Source organism: Tamandua tetradactyla, chromosome 8, assembly GCF_023851605.1.
Source record: "Tamandua tetradactyla isolate mTamTet1 chromosome 8, mTamTet1.pri, whole genome shotgun sequence".
Taxonomy (NCBI): Eukaryota; Metazoa; Chordata; class Mammalia; order Pilosa; family Myrmecophagidae; genus Tamandua; species Tamandua tetradactyla.
This window is the reverse complement of record NC_135334.1, coordinates 42,537,359-42,563,428: the sequence shown is the minus strand read 5'-3', so window position 1 is coordinate 42,563,428 and position 26,070 is coordinate 42,537,359. Positions and strand designations below refer to the sequence as shown.

Sequence of the window (26,070 nt, the reverse complement as noted above, 5' to 3'; positions counted from 1 at the left end):
CCATAAAAATGTTCAAATTAAGGAATCCAGGGAAAGATACCTTGATTCAAGAAGGGCCAGTGCATCTAGAGCAACTCTGTCAGTTGGGAAGGCACATGGCAATGTCTGCTAGCTTTCTCTTATCATTTCATAAGGCTCCCCAGGGGCATTTCCTTCTGCACCTCCAAAGGTCTCTGGCTGTGTGGGCTTTATCGGCACTAAAACTTTCTCCAAAATGGTTCCTTCTTAAAGGGCTCCAGTAAGCAACCCCACCTTGAATGATTGGAGACACATTGCCATGGAAACCACCTAAGCAAAAGTTACCAATAATTGGGTGGGTCACATCTCCATGGAAACAATCAAAAAGATCCCACCCAGCAAATTTGAATGAGAATAAAAGAACATGGTTTTTCTGGGAAACATGACAATTTCAAAACAGCACAATACCCAGGAAAATTCATGTAATTTTTATGTAAAACTTGCAAAAATTATGCAAAAACTTGTATACAGTTGTTCACATCCACATTATACATAATAGACAAAAAGTGGAAACAACCCAAGTATTTATCAACTGATTAATAGACAAAAAATGTAGTATATGAGTAATAAGAACTATTATTCAGCCATAAAGGAAAGAAGTACTGTTATATATATGTTATAACATAGATGAACCTTGAAAACATTATGCTAAGTGGAAAAAAAATTATGCTAAATGAAAGAAGCCAGAAACAAAAAGTTACCCATTGTTTGGCCCTATTTGTATAAAACTTCCAGAATCAGAAATATCTATAAAGAAAGAAAGATTAGTGGTTGTCAGGGAATAGGAAAAAAGGGAGAATTAGAACTGACTGCTGATGATGGAGATGAAGTTTCTTTCTGGAGAGATGAAAACATCCTGGAAGTAAATAGTGCTAATGGTTGTATCAGATGGTGAATATACTAAAAACCACTGAATTGTATCATTTAAAATAGTAAATTGTATTTTATGGGAATTATCACTCAATTAAAATAAAAGAAATGATGTTGACTTTGACTAGGGTCACAGCAGTGAAATTGGAGAGAAGGCATACTTTAGAGTTAGGCTGGTAGGTTTTGCTGACTAATCAGATGTGGAGGTGATGGAAATGATGATTCCTAAATTGTTGGCTTAGTCAAAATGGGTGACTGGTGGTGCCGTTTGCAAAAATGGTGAAAAGTGAAGGAAGGATAGATTTGAAGGTAAAAAATCAGAAGTTATGTTTTGGCCAAATGGGGTGCTGTTAGAAATCTAAAAGATGTCAGGTAGACAAAGGGATATGTGAGTTTGAAGTTTACTTGAAAGATCAAGGCTTAAGACAGAAAGGTGGCAGTAATATATGTGGATTTAAAGCCCTGTTACTGGATGAAAACACCTAAGGACTGAACAAGAGAGGAAAAGGAAGAGGAGGGGACCAAGGACAGGTAGGCTGAGTCCTGGATTGCTCGGGTTTAGGTATTCACCTAGAGGTTTAGGTGAAGAGTCAGCAAAGGAGGCTGTCAAGGAGAATTCATTGTGGTAAAGGGAAAACCACCTATGAAACATATTAATGTGACTAAATGAGAGCTTGCAGAAAAGGAATATATGATCAACTATATGTAAAGCTGCTACAAGATGAAATAAGATGAAAGTATAGAAGTGCCTGTTGAGCTTAGAGATTGCTGGTAATCTTGAGGAAACTTCCATAATCATATAAGTAATCAATATCCCTTGCATCATCAGTTGGTTATGTCAGGTTGTTGTCACCCAATATCCCTATAATACTTCTGCTCACTTAATAGTAATGGGAGTAATTTGGGAAGCAAGAACCTCAATTTAAAGCTCTCAGTCCATGTCACCTTTATTTGCTATAGATGTGTCCAAGTCGCTTGTCAGGATATCAAAGTGTTTTGTTATAAATGAAAACCACAACTCTGTATTTTTGGTGTTAGAATTGGATATGGATGAAACTCCACATCTAAATAGGGTTTTGTACCATCCAAAGATTCTGAGCAGTGAGTCTAATTAACCACTGCAGAAAACTATTTTAGCCTCAAATAAATGAGAAATTTTCCTTGGTAAAACATGAATAGGGTAGGCAAATGAGAAATAAGATATAATTTCAAGATTCATGACTTTTAATGGTATGGGGCTTGAAGACATTTTAGTGATACCCTTTTTCATTTCTTAGTGGGTCCATCCATGGATATTTCTAAATCTTAGTGTTGGGCTAGACGAGTAAAAAAAAAAGTTTTTTTTTTAAATAGATATATAGGTCTTTTCTCTTCAACAAAATATTTTACATACTATCTTCTATAAGGCTGGCAATGTATTGCCTCACAACAATGGTGATTAGAGGAAATAACAAAAAGAATGGAATCAGAAATGTAAACATCAATCCATTTATTTTTTTTTTTTGCATGGGCAGGTAGTGAGAATCGAACCTGGGTCTCCGGCACGGCAGGCGAGAATTCTGCCTGCTGAGCTATCGTGGCCCCCACAGTCCATTTAATTTTAATTTACAAATATTTGAACAACTTTATTGGCATTGTCATAGAACCATCCATACGAGAATTTTGGTTCCTTACATGGAGGTAACTTGAGATTTTATGGCTGCAGAGACTTATATAGAAAACATTGACATTGAGATATATGGAGTCTAGTTTATGATAGGCAGGAGTGATTAAAACTTGAAAATGTGCTGTATTTATTGAACAACTTTGATTCATGAATAATCATGACCGTGCCATCTGGATTGCCATCCCCGTCATTGGCCCATGCAAGTAAATTATTAGGTTCAGTTTTGAATTTATGAAGCCGCCAGCATTAAGTGTCTTGTGAATAGTAATCTCCATGACCTAGAGCAGAGCCCTCAAGCTTTTCAGAATATACCAGTCTGGCAAGAAGGGAGAAAAAAGAAGGATAAGATCAGATATAATAATTTTCCGATTTTCCTGGGAGAAATAATTATATCAGGAAGAATGATGAAGGAAAGGGTGAGATAATGAAATGTTTGAGGATTTGTTCATTCATTCACTCATCAGGCTTTCACTATCAGATACTGTGCTAGGCATTGAAAATGGGAAAATTAATAAAATCTAGTTGCTGCCCTTAAAAAGCTCACAATCTATTTGTAAGGGAGGTTTAAGAGAAACTTCAGTAAACAAAAGAGAAAGAGAGTCCCTATAACAATACTATTCTGGTATCCATAATTACCTCTGGATTCCTTAACATCCTGAGCTTCTGAAGAAACAGTAGTGAAAATAAATCTATACCAGTGCCCTGTCGGGGTACAAGCCAAGTTTCTTGGTTTGCATGGACCTATGCTTCTGTCTCTAAAATGGCCTCAATATTCTTAAATTAGAGAAGTAAAGTATTTATTTCCTAAATAAAACAAAAGGGAAATCTTTTTTCCATAGACATATATATATATTTTTAATATTATGTTGTATATTCTGCCTGTGAAACAAAGTCCTCCATGACTGCCAAGTTTCTGGTGCTTCTATTTATTCTAGAATTTTTATAAGAGTGTTATTAGTTGTATTTTTATCTTTTTAATGACTGGAATCATTTCAACAACAAGCAACAATATATTTTTGTAGCAGCGAGACAAGTACACAGTGTCCTAGTTTCAATTCTGAACTTTTTAGTGCTTATTATTAAGAGGAAATGAAAGGCAAAACAACTCATCCCATTTTGCATTTCTCCCTAAAAGTCACCTCAAGCGACATCTCTTTCTGGGAATGCACAAGGCTTGTTCATTTTAGACCTTCTGGAGGATATGTAGCTCAGAAGTTCATTTCAGACATGTCACTAAAGCAATTTCCATTTATTGATTGCACTGAAAAGATACCAATTGCATTTTGCTCCATGAAATAAGTTGTGGTGGGGATTTCTTAAGGGAAGAGGGAGCAAGATTGCTGTTGTTTTTCACTTTATGATCTGATCCCAGTCAATCAGAGCAGGAGAAAAAACAAATGTGCCTCACTGTTGTCCAACGATAACTCAGACTATGCAGATTGCATTTAATTTGTGTAGCAGGGGAAGAGAGGGTATAGGTACATGCAAAAAATGGAATTTCGTATATAAATTAAAGGAGGAAAAGAAGCCAAAATAAAACCAGGTTCTGTTTTATTTTCCATACAGTGTGTGGGAAGCAACTGTTTTACAGATTCTCTTTGACATCTTTTGTATGACTATATGGAATATATTTTTAAAAAAGCATACAGCAAGAAGAAAATAAGGTGCCAGTTCTACACTTTTAAAAAATTCTGTGGACACTGATTTAAATCAAATGACTTTCATGTCCCAATCGTTAGATCTCTTTCTTGGATTATTTTCACAGCCTGTGAGGCTAACTAAAAAATGAGCAGATCAAAAGGAAATTAAAGAAGTACCATTTCAGTTTCTCAGCTTCAGTTTCCCTTCACCTGTTGAAAGGCAACTCTGTGGAGTTACTTCAGAAAGCAGCTACTCAGCTGACACTGTGTGTGTGTGTGTGTTTAGTTGCTTCTAGATTTATTGTGTCATGGAGAGAATTCTCTAATGCAAATCACTTGCTGAGATCTTTCTGTTAAAATTTTTACATAAACTAATTCATTTTCAAGAACACCAGGGTATTTGTCTCAATTATTTATTCTTTTATCCACAAAAGAACCCAAAATGTGCTGAAGATATCATATTCAGAAAATTTTCCCATTTTTCACTTCTTGACATAGATGTGAATTTACCACATCATTTCTAAAAGGGGGTTCTCTCATCCCCTAAACCAGACATCCATAGTCTCATCATATGTGTATCCACTGTCTTATCCTCTGTTACATAGCAGACACATGTACAGAGAGCCATAAAAACTTAAATTGCATGCAATTTTATTTAATTAAATATAATTAAATTTATTTTATTAAATTTGATTTTAATTTAATTTGATTACATTTAATTAATTAAAATTCCATTTTACAAGTATTTGGACAATATTGTTTACATTGTCTTAGAACTACCCATTTAAGAAATACAAAATAGCACCAAAATCATCTTCTTCCTATTAAGGATTGGGACCATATCTTAAACTCTTATAAACTGTGCAATCTATTGATTGCATAGAGGTACTCATTTTATGACTGTTGAACAGAGAGATACAGAAATGGGCTTGCTTAATATACTAGGAAATGGAGATATTTTATAAAGTGCTTGAACAGAATAAAGAAACTTAGGAAAATACATACTTAGCATTATAAGAATGTCAGTTACTAATTGCTAATTGCTAAATGGCTAAGAATTTGTTTTCAAAAAAGGAAGCCTTTTTAATCCAAGTACACTGTTGTTGAAGTATACATATGGAAAACTGTAAAAATCATAAATGCAGAGCTCAATGAATTACCACATAGCAAACACACCTGTGTAACCAAATCCAGATCAGGAAATAAGAACATTACAAAACTCAAAAATGTACCTCAGCTCTCCTGTGGTCACCATCCTCATTTTCACCCCCCAAAAAACAACTATCCTAGCTTCTAACAATATTGATTGGTTTTGCCAGTTTCTTCAATCATACAGCATATATATGCAGCTTTTTATGTTTTTATTTTCATTCAATATAATATAGGTAAGATTCATCCGTATCCTTACACTTAGCTGTATATAGTTCATGCTTTCTCATAAATTACATTGTGTAAGTACCCCACAATTAGGACCCATTCTACATTGGTGGACATTACAGCCAAATCCAGCTGGCATCTATTAGGAACAGAAGTGCTGTGAGCAATCTTGTACCTGTTCTTTATACATATGTGCCCAGTTCTTCGGGGGTATGCACGTTGGACTGAAGTTTCCAGGTCACAGGGTAGGCATGTGCTCTGACTTCTGACACCCTTCTGTCGGGGTAAGGACAGATTTCACAGGGTAGGGACATCGGCCTCCACACACCGTCCTCACTTTGCACACCAGCCACAAGTTCAGGGGTTCCCAGGGCTGCCAATTTAGGGAGTTTATCACAATTACCAAATGTCAGATTTGATAATTCATTAGAAAGACTCACAGAACCGGGAATGGTTTATAATCACAGCTCTATTATAACAAAAGGCTCACAACTCAGAGCCAGCCAAAGAGACACATGTAGGGTGGGGTCTGGGTGTCCTTTCCCTGTGGACTCAGAACCCATCACCTCTGGGAACACCAAAGTATGTTACCAACCAGGGAAGCTCACTGGAGCTTTAGTGTCTAGAGTTCTTTGTGGGGTTGATTGGATTAATGTCCTCATGATTAAACTCAATCTCTAGCCCCCCACTCCCCACCTCTCCCCCTCTCCCCAGTGTTTTGCCCTGCAGCTCAAAGCCTCAGCCTTCTAATTACCTTCTAATTGGTTCTGGCAGTCCCTCCCCTGAAACTACCTGAGGCCATCCCCACCCTGAGTCATTTCCTTAGAATAAAGTCTCAGGGTAGGCCCACCTTGAATAACAAAGGAAAGTCCAGAGGTTACCCCCCAGGAGCCAGGACAATGACCTCTCTTTGGAAGTCAGATTCCTTACTGTGCAGCATGTAACAGCTAAACAGCATTCCAAAGTGGCTCTTCAGTTGTCCCACCAACCTTGTATCGGAATTCCACTTTCTCCACATCCTCATTTATACATACTTAGGTCTCCCTTTTTCATTTTAGCCCTTCTGGTGGCTATCCAGTATCTCATTGTGATTTCAAATTTGCATTTCCTTTATACTTAGAGAGGGTGGTTACTTTTCATATTATTTGTTGTTTATTTGTATATGTCCTTTGTGAAATGCCTATTTCAAGTCTTAGACTCAATTTTCTATTTAGATTGTCTTTCCTTATCAATATGCAGGAGTTCTTAATGTAAAATGGATACAAGTTTTTTTTTTCAGCAAAAAAATGCCATAAATGTCATTTTCCATTCTATAACTTGCTGTTTCATTCTATTGATGGGGTCTTTTGATAAAAAGATGTTCTTAGTTTCAGTATAACCCAATGCTTCAAACTTTGTTTGTTGTTTTTGTTACTTATTTATGCAATTTTCATCTAAAGGTATTCTCCTATGTTACCATCTAGAAGCTTTATTGTTCTATCTTTCTCATTTAATTTTCTGGTACATCTTGGATTAATGTTGGTTTATGATTTGAAATGGGGAGGAGGGGTGGATCAAGATTCATTCTTCCATATCTATAGTCAACTGAGTTATTAACTTCTATTTAAAAATCCATCCTTCTTCTGTTATATTATTCACTTTTGTCCTAAGTCACATGTTTCTGTTAATGGAGCCTCAGTTCTTTTCCATGTGTCTGTTTTTCTATCTTTTTACCATTGCCACACAGTAATAATAAAGGTAAATTTATAATTCTTGTTATCCGATAAAGTAGGTCTTCTTAATTTGTTCTTTGTCTTCCAAGTTGACTTGGCTATTCTATTTTCTTCCCCTCACACTCAAAAAAAAATTTTTAACTTTTTATTTTGACATACTTTCAAGCCTACAGGAAGTTACAGAAATAATATAAATCCCATACAAACAAAAAACAATCTATCTTTCCTCCATCCCAGATACCCAGATATCCCAATTTTAACATTTTGCCATTGTTTTTCTCTTTCTTTTTCTTTCTTTCTTTCTTTTTTCTTTCTTTCTCTTTCTTCTTTCTATCTTTCTATCCATTTCTGAGCATTTGTAGGTTGTATACATGAGGCTCACTGAACAATATTAACACCATGTATATTTTCTAAGAACGAGGATATTCACTTATGTAGCCGCCTCAAGTGCAATTGTCACGTGCAAGAAATTTAACTTTGATATAAACCTTGCAATCTGTTTAACTATTTTTTCATATGTCCCAGTAATTTCCTTTGAGCCTTTTTTCCTCCCTTGTTAGAGCATATCCAGGATCATGTATTGCATTTAATTGTCATTGTCTCTTGGTTGCTCTTTATTTTTTTAATTATGGATTATATATAAAAAATATAGACTTCCCCATGTCAACCCTTCCCAAGCATACCATTCAATGACATTATTCACATCCACAATATTGCAGTACCCTCACCACTTTCCATGACTATTTTCCTCTCTCCCTGAACAGAAGCCTACATCCATTATGCATTAATTCCCCATTCCCCCATGCACCCCATCCCTGGCAACCTGTATTCTAATGTCTGGTACTATGGGTTTGCATATTCTCTGACATTATCTTTGTAGTTACCATGTGTGGCTTAAATTTAACATCCTAAATCTCTGACAATCTTATTTGCTTTGGTACCAACTTAACTTCAGTATTATGAACAATATTACTATACCTCTCCTTTTCCCACTTTTACGTAGCTCTTATCACGAATTCCATGTTTATTGATTGAATCCAAAACCACTAATTTCTCATTACATTTTATGCATTTGCTTTTTAGATCCTGTAGAAAACGAAAAGTAGAGTTCCAAACCCAAATACAATAATAACAGCATTTGTATTAACCCATGTTGTTACCCTCACCAGTGATCTTTATTTGTTCGTGTGGCTTCAATCTGTTTTCTATCATCCTTCCCTTTCAACTTCCAGAATTCTCTCATGATAGCAACTCCTGTATGTATTGCTAAATATGGTATGGCTGGTATTGTGGCTATGAACTTCCTTGTTTTTGTTTTTGTTTTTTGTATGCTGATTAGTGGGGTCACATTTCACTCTTTTTCCATGTGAGTATCCCATTATTACAGCACCATTTGCTGAATTTTTTATTTGTTTGTTTGTTTGTTTGTTTGTTTGTTTCAGGGAAGTGCATAGACTGGGAATCCAGCCCCGGTCTCCCACATGGCAGGTGAGAATTTTACCACTGAATTACCTCTGTACCCTCCTTCCTCAGCTTTCAATTATCTGGGAATGTCTTAATTTCTCCATCATTTGCCAGATACAGGAATTTTGTTGGCAATTTTTTGCTTTCACCACTTTAAGTATGTCATCCTACTGGGTTTTTTGGTTTGATTTTGTTTGTTTGTTTTTGCTTTCATTGTTTCCAATAAGAAACCAGCACGTAATCTTATTGAGGCTACCTTGTTCATATGTTGTCTCTCTCTTGTCGCTTTCAGGATTCTCTCTTTATCTTTAGCACTTGACTGATTATAATATGTCATAGTGTGAGTCTGTTTGGTTTTATCTTATTTGGAGGTCATTGAGAATCTTAGATGTGTATATTCATGTCTTCTAATAAATTTGGGAAGTTAGCCATTATTTCTTTGAATATTCTCCTTACCCCTTTTTCTGTTTCTTCTACTGAACTCCCACAATGTGTCTATTGTACACAATGGTACACTTGATGATATCCCATGGCTCTTTTCATTTTTCTTCATTCTTAATTCTTTCTTCTCTTCACACTGAATGATTTCAATTGTCTTATCTTCAAATTCATTGATTCTTCTGCCAGATCCAATCTGCTGTTAAACTCCTCTATGGATTTTTTAAATTTCTGGTATTGTGGTCTTCAGTTCTGTTTGGTTCCTTTTCATAATTTCCAAATCTACATTGATATTCTCTTTGTGTATTCATCCATCATTTTCCTGGTTTCATTTAGATCTTTGCTGATGTTTTCCTTTAGTTCTTTGAGCATGTTTAGGACCATTTTTATAAAGTCTTTGGTATATCCCAGATACAGTCCTCCTCATTGATGATTTCTAATGCTTTCATTTTCTCCTTTACCTGTGCCATCCCTTCCTGTTGCTTTGTGTTTCATAATCTTTTGTTGAAACATGAACATTTTAGTATTAATGTGTTATCACTGGAATTTAATCTCAGAGAAATCTGTTCCTTAAAAGAAGGGGAGAAAGAAAACATCTTTCCCAGTCTTTGTGTATTGACCTGTACAAAAACTCTCCTTCAGAGCCTATCCATATAGAGAATTTAGAGAATAACTCCACACCAAAGCATAGAAGCCTCTCTGATCCATCCTGAGATACATGAACCCTGCATGTGCTCAACAGTACCTCTGTTCTCTCTGGGTTCAGGACTAGGGATCCATACTGGGAACAGAGGCTGGCTCCACACTGAGCCAGTGAGAAGTGGTGGAAGGGCCAGCCAAAGCATCATGAGATTCTACCACTTTGAAGTGGTCTTTTCCTTGATTCTGTTTTCATCCTGTTACCACATTTCTTTAACTGCTTTATGGAGCTTTGATAAAGATGTTTCTACCAGTTTTTGCTAGTTGTTCAAAGTTTCTGTGGGGAGAGGGGTCCCTGAATTGTCTTACTCTACCATCTTGAACAGGGAGGAAACTCTTGGCTATTCTTGGACTTTGAATTTTCATATACATTTTATAAACATCTTATTTATTCACACACACACAAATGCTCACACAAATCTGCTGGAAATTTAGTTGAGAAATCACTGACTCTATGGAGCAGTTCTGGGAGACTTGTCCACTTTACAATAGTAAGTTTTCCAGTCTGTGATCATAGTATATCCTTCTCTTTACATAGGTCTTCTTTTATCTTTGTCAATATAGGATTTGCAAATCTTTTCTTAGATTAATCTCTATTTTATTTTTTGATAAAGTTGTTACCTGTGTTTTTAATTTAAACTCAATTTCTTTATCTTTGCATTATGGAATATACAAAAGAGAAATATATAAAATAGTGTAGTGAATTCCTATGTACTCAATATTCAACTTCAACAACTATGAACTAATGAAAATGTTTCATATTTAACCCCACTTAATCAATCCTGTATTATTTTGAAGTAAGTTTCAGCCATTATATAACTTCACTCAACATATTTCACAAAAAATCATGAAAATATAAGTACTCTTAAAAATTATCACATTTCTGCTTTCTGAGCACACAAAAGTTGAAGAATGCCTCAATTTAAAAAGTGGCAAAATTTCACTTCATTCTACTCTGTCTTTTAAGAAAAGGTTTCTTCTTAATCTCTGCTCACATTTTTAACCAAATCCTCAGTTTCTCCCCGTGCAAGGGTATCATGTAGCCAAGGATTTGAATAGTTTTTCTTCTTATATTCAGTCTTACCATTTCTGCACTTCCCTCACTTGTTTTGTTTATTTTTCATTTAGTAACTCCCACATTTCTTGAAATTCCCCTTTACCTTTCTAGCTGCTCTTTCCACACTGAGCCTTGTCCTTTGCTACCTGCAGCTTGTAAGGCTGCAGATTTCTGCCACCCTAGCCATAGAGATTGGAGAACACCCTCAAAAAAGAAAGCCACAACCAAAATTTAACCTGTTGCAGTTTCACCTTTTTAAGAGTAAACGCTCATCTGTTTTGGATGCTTGCCAAGATTTTATAGTTTCATCTGGGAATAAAGGATTTGCATAAACCACTTTCCTCAGTCAATATTTCTATATCATCTTTTTTAATATCTCTAATATCAGTGGTATTTTCTTTTTCATTTCTGGCATCAGCAGTTTGTATATTCTAGTTTTTAATCAGTCTTTTTGGAGACATGTTTGTTGGTCTTTTCAAAGCATTGACTTTGGCTTTATTAGTTTTCTTTATGTTTGTTTTCTAATTCATTAATTACAACTCCTATCTTTATTCTATCTTTCCTTCTACTTTATTTGTGTTTAAAATATACAGTTCTTTTTTAAACTTTTTAAAATGGACACAGCAATGATTTTTTACTTTTCTTCTTTTTTAATATATACATTAAGACTATATGTACCCTAATATTTCAGAAGATTGATATTCAAAATATGTACTATCCTTCTTTGTGAAAATATTGTTTCAGAGCTAAACACTCATTAAGTCAATTAATATTTTTTAAAGGCCTGTTATATGTACAACTCATCTCACAAAGCATTTTCAAATACATTAGTTATAAGATGCTCCCCAATTTTTTCCATTCAGTATGGTATCATTTAGAATGTTCAAAGAAAAAAGAAGGAACAGAAACTAACATTTGTAAAAAACTTACCCTGAAATACATGTGTTAAGAAAAATTCAATTACATTTATAACCAATCTTTTTTAGTATCTTTTCTCCAGATAGTCATGGCAGCTTCTAGGATAAATAAACACAAAATTATTCAGTAAATTATATCCATTATTATGTTCCTGTTGCATTTTAAATGTCCTCACCTCATATTCTCTGATCACAGTTGAACTGCCTCATAAATATTCGAAAGTTTAACTAGGCATTGTTTGTTTACCTTATTTTATTCATTAAATTGCATCCTTTATAGTAAAATTACCTTTGGGCACAAAGCAACTAATATGCATGCAATCTAGGAATACTGACTGCCAGCATATCTCAGACTATAAATTGTGAATAGCCAATTTAATAACTATTTATGGTGGAAAACTCAGGAAGCAGGAGATCAACTAAATTGAGGTAAGCAGAGTCTTTCCCTACCAACACATCATGAATAGGATTTTGAAACTCTCAGTAGAAGGACACGTCCATTGCATATGAGAAGAGGAATGCAAATGACATTTTAGATATTGTTAGAAAAAAAGATCATACATAGTCATTGTTCTAAAATTTATCTGAAAGCAAGAAATTACTACAGAAAGTTGACAATTGTGAAATTTGTACCCTATAATCCTCAGTTTATATTCATTACAACTTGAGAATTTAGGAAAGACAGTGAATTGAATGAAAGCATTTAAAGCCAGCTTCATTCCCCTTGAAATATCCCTAAGACCATGAGAACCAGAAACAATCCTTATTACAATCACAGTGAGTGATATCAAACAAAATTATTAGTATTTTCTAAGTTTTCCTTCCTTTCATCTTTGTGCAATTACCCAGCCTCAAAATCCCATTTTCTAGGTTCAAGCGTACATTGAAATAGCCACTGGCCTTCTTTTCCTTTATCTTCTTCAACAAAACAAACTGTAATCACACACATGAAGCTATATCTCTCATCCCCGGCCTGAGTGAACTTCTCTGTGTTGTCTGGAGAATATGAATGGAGGCTCATAATTAAAACCAATGATTTGGCATCTACCTGCATAGCATAGGCCAATGTTCTGGGAGATATAGTCTAGAAATGGATATCTCTCCATGCAAATGAGCCTGTGAGATCTTTTTAAGAGCACCGTTAGTGATCAGTCAAGTAAGATCCAAAGGTAATGGAACAGAAGAAAAATCTCTATCACAAGAAAGAAGGAAACAAATGATAGGGACCAGCATAAATTCCTTCCCCTACAAAAGATTTTCTTTGGAAATCAGATGGAAAGTTTTAGACGTGATTCTATATCTCAAAGAGATAAAAGAGAATATTTCTTCAAATTTTAAAGAGTAATCCAAGATATGAAAAGAATCCAATGAAATAAAAACTAAACTAACTAAAATAAAATATTCATTGGTAGCAGTAAAATGGAAATTTTGTACTGTTAAATATTTAAACCAGTGCTTCAGAGCACAAACTTTAAAAATATTCCCAGAATGCAACATAAATGAATAAGGAGACTTTCTATTTTAAGGTGAGAGAGGAGATGCAGACATGAAGGACAGAAGATATTCAGTCCATTAAAAAGGTACCTGCAAAGAAAGTAGAATAAATGAGGAAAAGGTAACAACAACAAAACACCAAGAAGCCTTTTAAGATCTTAAAAAAAAAAACAACAATCTGAAAATAATGACAAACAAAAATAAGTCTCTGAATTTAAGGTTGAGAAATCCCAGTTTCAAGAAGTATTGAAATTATTTGTCAATCTTGGCAATTTCCCCATTGTTACCCCCATAACTAATCTGTCTCCAAGGTGTGTTAATTTATTCTTCTAAATATCTTTTGACTCTATCCACCATATGTCTGTCACCATATCCCTTGTCCAAGTTCCCCTCACTTCTTATCTGACTGAGCCTTTTAACTGCCCTCCTGTATCTACTCTAGACCCTTTCCAATCTGTTCTATGTATCATCACCATTAATTGATTAAAACAAGTTTTTAAGGGTCTTCTATATGCCAACATCAAGCAAAGAAATGAGCAGATAAATAAATTGGGATACTTCATATAACAATAATTACAATTAACAATGATGAAAGTACTAGTAATAATAAACGACTCAGGATAATATGAAAGAGTGTGACCAGGAGCAGGGCGGTTTCTTTAGAGCAGTGACAAAGACAGGCTTCTCAGGTCAAAATGAAAGGGAGCTAGCCATTTGAAAAACTGTGAAAAGGGTTTCCAGTCAGAGGAAACCACAAGTCCAAAGGCTACATACAAAAATCAGGAAAGTGCTTGGAATGTTTGGGGTCCACGCTGCTGGAGGGGGTGAGCCAAGTGAGGAGAGAAAAAAGATGGCATTGGGGAAGAACACAGGAATCAGATCATTTCAGACCTCGTAAGCCAGAGTGTGGAGTTTGGAGTTTATTCTGAGTACAATAGGAATCTTATAGAGGATTTTTAGTAAAAGAATGATCTGATTTGGCACTTAAAAAAAAAAAACACTTTGACTGCTGTGTATATCTTTTCAAAACACAAATGTGATCACTCACATACATACTCCCACCCTCATCCCTGCTTAAAATACTTCAGTGTGTTAAGATTGCTTTTAAGATGGATTTTTGTATTAATCCTAACTCTAACTGAGCCAATTCCATCTTTTCTCTCCAGTCTTACTGTTGCATTACACTCACCCTCACCTACAGTCCACCCTAGCCAAATCGGATTGCTTTCAGACTCACATATACACCATGCTCCCTCCAGCAGACTGCATGTACTGTTCCTTCTCCTTCCTTCCCTCTTTTTCTGCTTTGGTGCCACCCATCTCTCAGCTTCAGCTCAACCATCTCTGCCATAGTGAAACCTTTCATGACCAGCTCCACCCCAGAATCCTATCCCCCATTTTAGATCTCTAGCAAGCTGTAGCTTTCCTATATCTTGTGAGGGAGATAGCAAAAAAAGGGGGAAATGATAGTTTTAATAGTTAAAATCAGAAATATTAACACAATTAGAAATAGAAAAGTTCAAGTTATTGAATGTCAACAGAGTGTTAACTGCCTGTTTTAGTTTGCAAGTTGCTGGAATGCGATATACAAGAACTGGGACAGTTTTTATGAAGAGGAGTTTGATCAGTTGCAGCTACATGGTTGTAAGCCTGTAAAAATGTCAAACTAAGGCATCTTGGTAAAGACACCTTAGTTCAAGGAGGCCAGTGGGCCCAGAACCTTCTATCAGCTGGGAAATCACATGGCTAGCATCTGCTGGTCCCTTGTTCCTGGGCTCCATTGCTTTCCAACTCTGTTCCTGTGGTGAGAGTTTCCTCAGTTTGCTTCTCTGGGGCTGGCTTTCGTCTCTTGGCTTCACCTGGCTCTCTCCAGGTTCTGGCTTGCTTAACATCTCACAGTGATGTCTGCTGGGCTCCAAGCATCTCCAGACATCTGTGTCTCTGCTCTCCAAGTGTCTCCACTATATCAGCTCTGGGCTCAGAAGTTTCTATCACTCTGCTCTCTGTTGGTTCAGTCGTTTTTGAGGTGTCTCCAAAATGTTTCCCCTTTTAAAGACTCTAGTAAACTAATGAAGACCCACCTGGAAGGGGTAGAGTCATATCTTCAACTAATCAAAAGAGTCACACCCACAATTGGGTATGCCACACCTCTGTGGAGATAATCTAATCAAGAGCTTCCACCTATAATATTGAATCAGGATTAAAAGTAACAGCTGCCCCCATACGATAGGATCAGGATTAAAACATGCTTTTCTGGGGTACATGATATTTTCAAACCGGCACACCACCCAAATGCTCACTGCCCAAGACATACAGAAGTCAAGGCCATGACACCAGGATTTTGAGAAAAGAAAGAGTTCATTGTAAGTCCAGCCCAGCAGGAGACAGGAGATGAGCCTCAGATCTGTCTCTCTGAAGTGGTTTGGCATTTTGTATGGTTTGGAGAAGTTTAGTCTAGGGAAGTGACACAAGATGGAGTGAAAATGACTTGGTGAAGGGACAGGATTAAGTGGAAATGAGCTGTTACAGATCATGCTGGCTCATGTGTCACAGATTTTAAAATGGCAGCTTAGCATGATGAGGGATGTGATTTTTACTATTATAATTAGGTATAGATAGCTTCAAGTCAGGGCTTCTGTCTGCACATGGCCTTGGGGCTAGACCTGGTCAGAACCAGCTGTAGCAGGTGCTAGAAGAGAAGAGGAGAAATAGGAATTTATCTTATGGTGAAGCAGCCTTCTCATGAATAAACATAAGGTGGTGGGAGTTCTAAGAAAAGAGGAATGGAAACTTCTGCAAGCCAGTAAAGAAAGCAACTTTGGAAACTGGGTTATTAGGTGGTGATTTCAAGAAGGGCTGTCTAAAAATATTTTATAAAGCTGAAGTAAATGGTATTGTGCTTGTTTCATAAATAAGAGTACAGATTCAGCAGTAAATTGTCTGATTATATGTAGCTTACAAATGGTGAAGGTAAGATTCAAATATAGACCTTCTTGCCTTCAAACCCATGTTCTGTGTAGAGCTTGCAATGGTGTAGGAAATCTTCTCAAACCATACATTTTTGTTGGAAATGAAAATTAGTACAAATTATTTGATAACCAATGTGACCTTTGTATCAGGGGCTATACAAATTTTCTTAATTTTGGATCCAGTAATCTCCTTTTAGGGATTCTACTCTGGGGACTTAACTTAACATGTGGGAAATGATATATGTGAAGATATTCATGGTGCCATTTTAATTAAAAGAGCAAAAGTTGGAATTTGCCCAACTGTTCCACAATAGGACATATGGTTAAGTAATATGAAGTACACAGGCATATGGTGGAATGTTATTAAAAAAAAAATGGAAAATTATGTGTGACTATAAAGTTACATAATGAAAGTAGGATATAAAGTTACAAATACAATATTATCCTAATTATGTTAAATATAGATAATGAAATAATAGGGAGAGATACAAATATAGAAAACATTTGTATAAGCGTAATTAAATAGGTTATCTACTCTTCAAATTTTTAATATTTATATTTTTATTAACTTTTTTAGCCTCTTTACAGGTCATTAAGAGTTCAAAGTTTATGGTTGATGAGATCTGTATCTGAACAAAAAAAGCAAATGAAGAAGAACTTTAAACTTTAGAAGGTGGATGTAATTTGTGGATTCTATGTAAGCTCAATTCCAACTTAAGAATCACTAAAGAAGCACTATTTTATACACCAAAGATTTTCTTTCAGTTTTACCCTTTTCCCCATAAAAAAAAAATTGGTAAATAACTACTATTTTACTGTGAAGTAACAACTCTTACATTCTTTTTTTTTCTTTTCATACCACATGCTGGAAAGAGAAATGATAACTTGTTAAAATGTCCCTTCTTATTTTCAGCTGCTGCAGCTAAAATTTGCTTTTTCCTGAAAATCAGTTATTTAGGAAAAATTTTATCTTTTACTTAGAATGTTTCATTTTGTGCTGATATAAACAGTCAATATTTAGAAGTCCAGGGTTTTTATCAAAATCTGTATTTGGATGAAAATCTGTCATCTGTTTAATTTAATCATACTCAAGTACCTCAAATAGATATTTAATTATATTTAAGAAAGTCCAAGCCATTAAACAAATTGGAAACAGAGAACTGAATGCATCACTAGAATGAGACTGCTAGTCTATTAACTTCTCAGCCAATATTGTAACTTAAAAATATCTTAGATTTTTTCCAGTTAAAAATATGCTCAGAGACCAAGCAAGAAAAGCCACACCTTGGAATTGGGAGTAATAGGACAAGAATTATATAAAAAAACAGTGTTAATCAAACAGATTTCTGAAATTCTAAAGGTCAGTCATTCAGCTATGTGCTAGTTCATTGCAGTGAGGAGACAGGGCTGAGAAAGAGGAATTTGATAATTTGCCTTTTATTTTTAATAATAGGGCTCTGTATAGCTGTATCACCAAAGGATCACTTGCAAAAATCTGATTTAGATTTAGATTTTAGAATTACTCTAGTTTAAGTAGAAAGGGTTTTATTACAGGTAGTAAATGGTTTACAAAATTATATAGAGGGATATAATAATAGACTCCAGGGTGATCTTTCAAGAATGACTAATATAGATCCAAACCACAAAGAAATAGACTTGCGTCTTCTAAAAGCAGGTAGCCACCAGCTTCAGATGGAATTCCTACTCCATCTCACTTCTACTTTCAGATCTCATGCACGTGCATCTGATTGACCAAATCTAAAACATATCCAGAACCCCACTGCAACAGTCTCAGAAATATGACTTTTAGCTTTCAGCCTCTTCGATACAGGAAGAGCCACTAAATGAAGGTGAAAGGATGGTGAATTCCAATCTAGCGTACCTCTTTGGTTGCTCAACATGCACACAGACCCTTTTCCCTTTATAACAACTCTGCCAAAGCAAGAATTAGCAACAATGTCCATGCTGACATAATGCAAATGTATTCAAGCTTTCCCCAAAGGGTAGAGCTAAAGAAAGTCCCATCAGTTGGTCTGTTGATCTCAAAAGTGGAAGTTCATTTCTTCTCTAATGATCTACACTACAAAGTTAACCACCAACGGTATGCTATATAAAATATCAGAAAGAAGGAAGGGGCCCAAGTTATTTAATATTTATAAATATACACAAACTATTACAAAGAGGAAAATACGTGTAACTCCTGGTCTTCATTGCATAAACTATAGCTGCAGTTTATAGCTTCCCTCCTCCTCTGCCCACTTTTTGTGCCCTTTGCCTTCACCAGCACCTGGGTTGGGAGCGGCCTTTAATATGGCATGGCGGCTCAAAATGCATGCTTGGGAGATCAGAGCCTATAATGACATCTCATTTCCACAGGGGAAAATATCAGTCCTAGAGATGCTCAAGAATATCTATAAGTTCCAAACTAACTCCTATCTCCCCATATTGCATAGCAGCAACCTTAACCGAAAGAGAAACGGGAAAATCTGATGTTTGGCTTTCTAGCCTTCAGTAGACAAAGCACTTGAAGGAACTTCGAGAAAACAGGCACAGTAATCCAGTACTTTCACTACAGTAATAAGTAGGGAATAAAAGGATTATTCTTAGGGACTTACGTCTGATTACGTCCAAGTGTCTGAACAGGAGAAGCCTTAGCTATACAGAAACAGTTATGAGTCTCACAAGGGATCAGTTTGGATATGAAACCTCATAACCAGAAACGATCATCTCAGTGCCCAAAATATGTTTTGACAGAAAGCTGTGCCATCCTGCCTCCCTCTCATATCCTAGCAATGCTATTTCTCTATGTTTCTCTATGTTTAAACCACTCCAAGGCATCATGAGCGTTTTGTCACCTTTTCTCCCTTAACCTGATACAGCTGTGTTCACCTTCTGGAGCCCAGGAGAAAATAGTGTTCATGCTTCTTAGAGACAATTCTTTCAAAGCACCAGGGCTGTAAATGGCAGCTTTTCTTAATAACCAATGAGAGAAAAGCACTTCTTTCATTTCCTTGAGTGATTCTTCCTTAACGTCAGGATACATTTTCAGCTCTTTCCAAGCACTGCCAGGCTCTAAGGCAGCAACTTTGGTTGCTTTTGTGAGTATTGCACTGGTGTTGCAATTCATACAAATGCAAATCAGATGATTTCAAGGGGCCATTATTTTGATTTCAATAACAGGTTTTTTTTTTTTTTTTTTTTTTTTTTTTTTTTTTTTAAGGAAAGACAGAGAGAAGGAAGGAAGGATAGAAGGAAGGAAGGAAGGAAGAAAGGGAAACATTTTTAAACATTTTCTTGTTTTATTGTATTCTGTTTCTCCGTTTTTGTTACATGGGCTGGGGCCGGGAATCGAACCGAGGTCCTCCGGCATAGCAGGCAAGCACTTTGCCCGCTGAGCCACCGCGGCCCGCCCAATAACAGGTTTTTAATTGGATGATACAGGACTGATTTCTTTCTGGAGGTGAAGGGGAGGTCAAACCACAGCCAAAAAAAAAAAGACTTCAATTAATCACAAGCACAGGGGAAACTTTAATCTGTCATGTGATAATTTGTTGACAGGTTGGTTACTGGAAAGACATGGAACAAGAAGAAGCAGCAGAAACAGTCAAAACCAGGGGGAATGAGTCGTCCATTACCCTGATGGGATTAGAAGGAAATACGTTATATCACTTCACAGTGAGGGCTTACAATGGAGCTGGTTACGGGCCACCTAGCAGTGAAGTGAGTGCAACCACCAAGAAATCCCGTAAGTTACCCTGGGCTTTTTGTTTGTTTCAGACAAAAGGAAAACATCTTTTTTTAAATATTTCCAAAAGCCACTTGAGGTACATAATAAGCAAGGTCGATGAAGAGTTTTGATTCATAGTCTTGCTTCAATTTTAATTCCACACTGGCTCAAAAAAATTTGCATTCACAATGGAAAAAAGGTTATCATCCTGTGAAAGAAGGCTAAGCAATTTTGGCACGAACAGGAGATAAGTGGAATCAAGAGCTCAATAGAGTAGCTGTTAAAATGACACTCCTGGAGCAGAACCCTCCTCATGTCTCCAGCTGGAAGGAAACCTGGGGTGCCAGCCAACTCCCAGAGACAAGAAAAGCTTGAAATACTCACAAGGATTTAAATAAAGAGATATCTCAAAGAATCACGGTCAAGTCACTTTTACTCTTTATCTTTCAGCCCCTAGTCAAGCACCTAGCAACCTCAGGTGGGAGCAACAAGATTCTCAAGTTTCTCTGGTCTGGGAACCTGTCACGCCACTAGCCAATGAATCTGAAGTCATGGGTTACAAGGTCAGTGTCTCTCCACCTTCTCGTATAGATACTCATCTCCACAATTGTTATTGTGAGAATGTGTAATAAGAAGAAATAAGATGCATTAGCAAATTTCCTGGTTTTTTCTCAATCATTTTTTTTTCCGACAACTTAGAAAAATAGACTGCCTGCAGACAGGGGAGACAAGGCTGGCAAAATCAGTTTCAACCATGTTAAATTTTTGAAAGAGAATAGGTAGAGAGAGTAACAATAATCTGAATACAGTTTGGAGATGGGTCTATGAAGCTTGGTGTCAGGACCAGAAGAATTTAGGTAGAGAATCCTGGCATTCTCTTCCAGCGTACAAGTTTTGCTGGCAGATGGCAAGGACAGGACAACGTAGCTTGAGTAAAAAAAAATTTCTGTTAACAAAGGAACAGAAGAAGAAAACAATTCTAGAGCCACCAGGCTCTAGAGAGCTCATAGAGAGAGATAGTAAATGCCAAATTTAGACTCAACATCTCACATATAGTCATCCTGCTGTGTGCCAGCAAGAGATCTAGAAATGTGAAAGCATTTACATAATTTGTCTTTGAAAGACACGTTGGCCTTTGATTTTTCAATATATGAGGTCTATGTATAAGTTGGCTGAATTTCAAAGTCTTGTTTCATAATGTCAGATTCAATTGATGGCCTGAAACATGATACAAAATCATTAGGTTAGTGCCATTTATAGGAGGATTTCAGAACATTTCAATGATAATACTTAGACTGAAAAGTACTGCAGGCATATTCTCAACTGTCGTAGATAGTAACAGGGCCTTTGGGTATAAAATGCTAAAGTTCTGAAGCTAAAAACTGAAGTTAAAAAAATTTTTTTAAAAACTGAATAAATATTTTTATTGAGATATCTTCACGTACCAGACAGTCCATCCAAAGTATACAATCAGTGGCGCACAATATCATCAAATAGTTGTGTATTCATCACCATGATCATTTCTAGAGCGTTTACATCATTCCAGAAAAAAGGAAAAAAAGAAAAACCCTATGCATCCCATACCCCTTACGGCTCCCTCTCATCAGCCACTAGTATTAAAAATAAGAATATTTTAAAACATAAACTAGCTTTTCTTACATACCATTATTAGCATGGATTACAGATACACTTAGACATCCACATTCAAATCTGTCCCTAATCCTTAGGGAGCACAAATTAAGTCTTTCAAGGAAGAGTAAGTAAGCCATTTTCTATACCTTCCACTTAGCCGTATTCTTTCCATACCCTTCCCCAAAAGATCATGTCCTCAACTGTGGAATATCTCCTTGATGGGAGAAGAATCACTAGCCTAGTCCATTTTAGTCATATAAATTTATGACAAGCAGGCACACATTGCAAAAAAGATTTTTTTTCTCTTTTATTGCCTTGAAACAGCTGCATCTCCGACATCTCTTAGAAGGAAGAGCTAGTTTCTTAGAAAGGAGTTTGGTGGTAACAAAAGGAGTGAGCCCTCGAAGTCTTCTCTTATACAATTAAAACTGGTAGATGAGATGACCCCACTGGCAAGGATGGATACATAGGGTCTAGATTATTGTTCTAGGACTATAACAAAGCACATACAAATTTAATGGCCTAAAACAATACAAATTTATTACCTTACAGTTTTGTGGGTCAGAGACTGATGTGGGTCTCACTGAGCTGAAATCAAGGTATTGGCAGGGCCCTGTTCTTTTCTGGAGGCTCTAGGGAAGCAACCATTTCCTTCTCTTTTCCAACTTCCTGAGGCTTCCCACCTCCTTAGGTCATGTTTTTGTTCCCTCTTCAAAGCCAGCAACGGAATGTTGAGTCTGCCTCATATCAATCACATCCCTCTAACTTGACCCTTCTACCTCCCTCTTCCACATTTAAGGGCTCATGTGATTTCACTGGGCTCACCCACATAATCTAGGATAACCTCCCTATGTTAAGATGGCTAATTAGAAACTTAACTCCATCTTCTCCCGTAATTTCCCCTTGCCATGTAACATCACATATTCACATGTTCCAGGGACCAGGTTGTGGACATCTTGAAGGTAGGGGTGGTTCTACTTATTGCAAAGCCCTATGAAAGAAAGGAGACTGATAACTGGGGCTTATCAAGGACTGGATTCTCCTGGGAAGATCTGGTTTTCCCAGGGCAAGTAGCTGAGGATGAGAGCCCCTCCTAACACAGGCACAATGGAGCAGGTATATGATTCGGAACAATGTCTGAGAGTCTGAACATAAACTAAAGGTGTGATTCTGGGAACACAAGCATAGAGCCCCCCTTTGTGAGCATAACTGTGAGAAGAATTTCTGCAGCCTAACCAAGGCTCTCTACTGGTTCCTGACATTAAATAGCTGTAATATCTGGAGGGACGGTCACACAAGTACAAAGTGACCTGAACCGGAGAGGATGCTGGAAGAGAGACCTTCTCCTCCTTGATTCCTGCTACGTCCCAAAAGTCTACTGCCAGGCCAAGAGTGCCACCAGTGTGATAATGACCACCTTCAGCACAATAGTGTTTGGCAGTCACAAAAGTAGAGGCATGTCAGCACACTAATCATTTCTGTTTCCTAGAGTCAGTTTGGGGTGGGCCTGACCCCTGTAGACTGAGTTAACCCCTGCGGCTTTTGGAATGTTTGAGGTAGAGAACCTCCTTAATCACAGCAAGGGAGCACTTCCTTAATTAATTGGAATATGAGAAAAGAGGGTAACTTTACTTTTACTCCTTGTCTTTACCAAACTTCTTTACTTGTATAAGCAAAAGGAATGGCTGGAAATATATGTGGTATGTAGGCTTGAGGCTGAAACTTGGTGTCAGTGACTGAGATTTAAAATGCAGGGATTGTATATTCCATCTTTTGTATCATGTCCATTCCAAGGTTGATAAATTCAGAAGGTCTTCATCTAAAAGTTTTTTAGATTGTGAAAGGGATTGAAAATGACAGAAATGGAGGGAAAATGGGTTCACTCCATAGACTTGATCCATGAGCAATCCACTAAACCCTTTTTTATAGTTAGGATTATATATATACACAATATAACTCATTCTCAAAAAGTAGACTGCAAAAGTAACCCATGTGTTAGCCTAAGGTAAAATGGCCAAATTTGAGATTGGAGCAATCCATTTTCTAAGAAATCACAGATCTTACTTCTTTACTTGATTTCAAAGATTAAGGTGTCAGCAACATTTTTAAGTACAAAGTATGACCACAGAAAGAGGTAATGGTTAAGAGAAGTTTTTCAAAAAATGTTAGGAGGAAAAGGGAGTTCTCCCCAACCAGTCTGATTAAGGCTTTTTAAGTGGCCTTTAAGAATATAAGGAAAGAAGAATGGAACTGGGCCATATATAGGTGTGCCATAGGTAACACATTAAAATTGAATCCATTCAGATAAACATTAAGCAATATGTAATGGTCAGGGCTTATTTTCTATTCTGTCCAAGATATCTTCAACCTCTTGGGATTATAAATCCATATTCAAAAGCAATAATTTCAAAACACCACAACTTCCATTAATAAGAGGACCAGAAGAACCATAAAAAGTCCTGGAAAACATTCTTCTTATACACATGGCTAAAAATTATTCCCATTTGAGTAAAATAGCTTTCCTATTTAGGTTAGATGCCTAACTGTTATATTTCTGAAGAAATACCAACAATGAAATTGTGAAAACTACAATATATTTAACCATAAATTATTTTCTTAATGATCTTGAGACTGGAGAATTTTTTTTTTCTTTGCACTGTAAAAGAAGTTTACCAAGAGTATAAAGTAAATAGGAATCTTATCCCTCTCTTATTCTTCTCATACAGACTCACACCCAGGTGAAAGGGAAAATATATATTGAATAAAATATCCGAAGCCCTCTGCTTTCACCTATGCAGATGCCCCAACCCCACAAGAGAAATGTGTATCCCTTCAGAAAAGGTACAGGAATCAGAAGGGCTTCAAGAAAAGGGCTTCAGGCAATATACTAAGAAAACACGTTCTTATGTTCTTATTAGAAAAATCTACATCTAGAAAATTTGATTTTCTAGAAATAAAAGCTTCACTGTATACCTCTCTCCACACTTCTGCTTCCACTGATATGCAGAGTGAAGGAGAGCAGGGTCAATCAGGCTCAAAGTTTAATCGTTATTTTAAATTTTGAAGACCCCCTCTATATTCTTCTGACTCCCCAGGGAGCTTCTGTTCTTACAGCCAATCTGATCTCTTTGACTTCCTGCATCTTACAGCTGTTCCTCATTTTACATCCACTGTACATATGAGACTCTGTCTCTTTGTTGTGATTATCGCAAATTAAAAAGACTCATAGGTAATGGCTTAAACTGGGTGATGGGTGAATGAGATTCATTATATCATTCTCTACATTTAATTATATTTGAAAATGTTCATAATAAACTAGTTTTTTACTAAGACATAAGTGGCTCATATAGATGGAGTATGTATATGAAGCAGACTTTATGGAAACTTTCAAGGGTGGGTACAAAGAAAGATTAAATAGCACCCCACAAAAGCAAACATCTGAAAATTCCTCATACGGTAATCTTATTCTTAAAAGTCTTTTCAGCCACTATATTGCCAATGGCATTTCACTAGCACTTAACCTTGTGGGCCTCCCAACTTCTGTCCATCTTGCAGACTCCTATTAAACCACCCCATTGCCGCAGGGACTTCAGATTACTCACTTTCTATTATAAGGAGTGAGGATCCCCATATACTGTCCCCAAGATGTTCAGCTGGTGAAAAGGCCTTTCCTCTCATAGGATCCATCCTTCTCAGGGGCACTTGTGGCCATAACCAGCAAAAAAGAACTTGTTGTATTTTTAAGCACACTTACCTTCCTATTCTGTGTTGCCATCAGACACATGGAAGAGCCATTTCCAGATCATGCCTTTTAGAAGTACAGGGCTGCACTGGTCTTTTGGTTAGCATCATCTCTTTGGATAACCCACTTGCTCTCAGCTTTTTAAATTGAATTTGAGAATTATCTTGAGAAAACATTAGACAGTTTTAGCTATTATCACAACTGGCAATCTATAAATGTCCAGATTCTCAAAGTCCTCCCTGTCCTCCTTACTGTCAATAACTATTTCCAACATGTCTTGATGGTTCCTCAGCCTTCTAATATTTCTCATTGTCATTCACATTTTCTAAATCAGGATTTGAAAATGAACAAGACTCTCTAAAGCTCCTAAGACTAACCATTAATTTAATGTATCTACTTATTAGTATGCCTGCTAACCGACTCATAAAACTTCATTTCCCTGAATGTGTTGAGAAAAAGTCACATTTAATCTCTAACTCCTCTTGCTACCATTAACTGATTTTTTTCCCCTATCTTTACCTTTTGTTCCTAAATCTCAACTGATACACAAATTTTTCTCTAACTCCGGGTTTTACAGCAATATTAGATATGCACTGCTAGCTGCATTTTTCTTTGTCACAAGAATTGTAATTTATTGAACCATAATAA

General features: G+C 36.4%; 1 protein-coding gene across 1 annotated transcript in view; it reads left to right on the top strand.

Moving 5' to 3' along the window:
- CNTN5 (contactin 5) overlaps window positions 1-26,070 on the top strand; it is a 495,183-nt gene that overhangs the window by 462,696 nt on the left and 6,417 nt on the right. Inside the window, exons 20-21 of the mRNA XM_077114702.1 lie at window positions 19,880-20,066; window positions 20,499-20,611. Of these exons, the coding sequence (XP_076970817.1) occupies window positions 19,880-20,066; window positions 20,499-20,611 (300 nt within the window). The remainder of the gene's footprint in view (window positions 1-19,879; window positions 20,067-20,498; window positions 20,612-26,070) is intronic.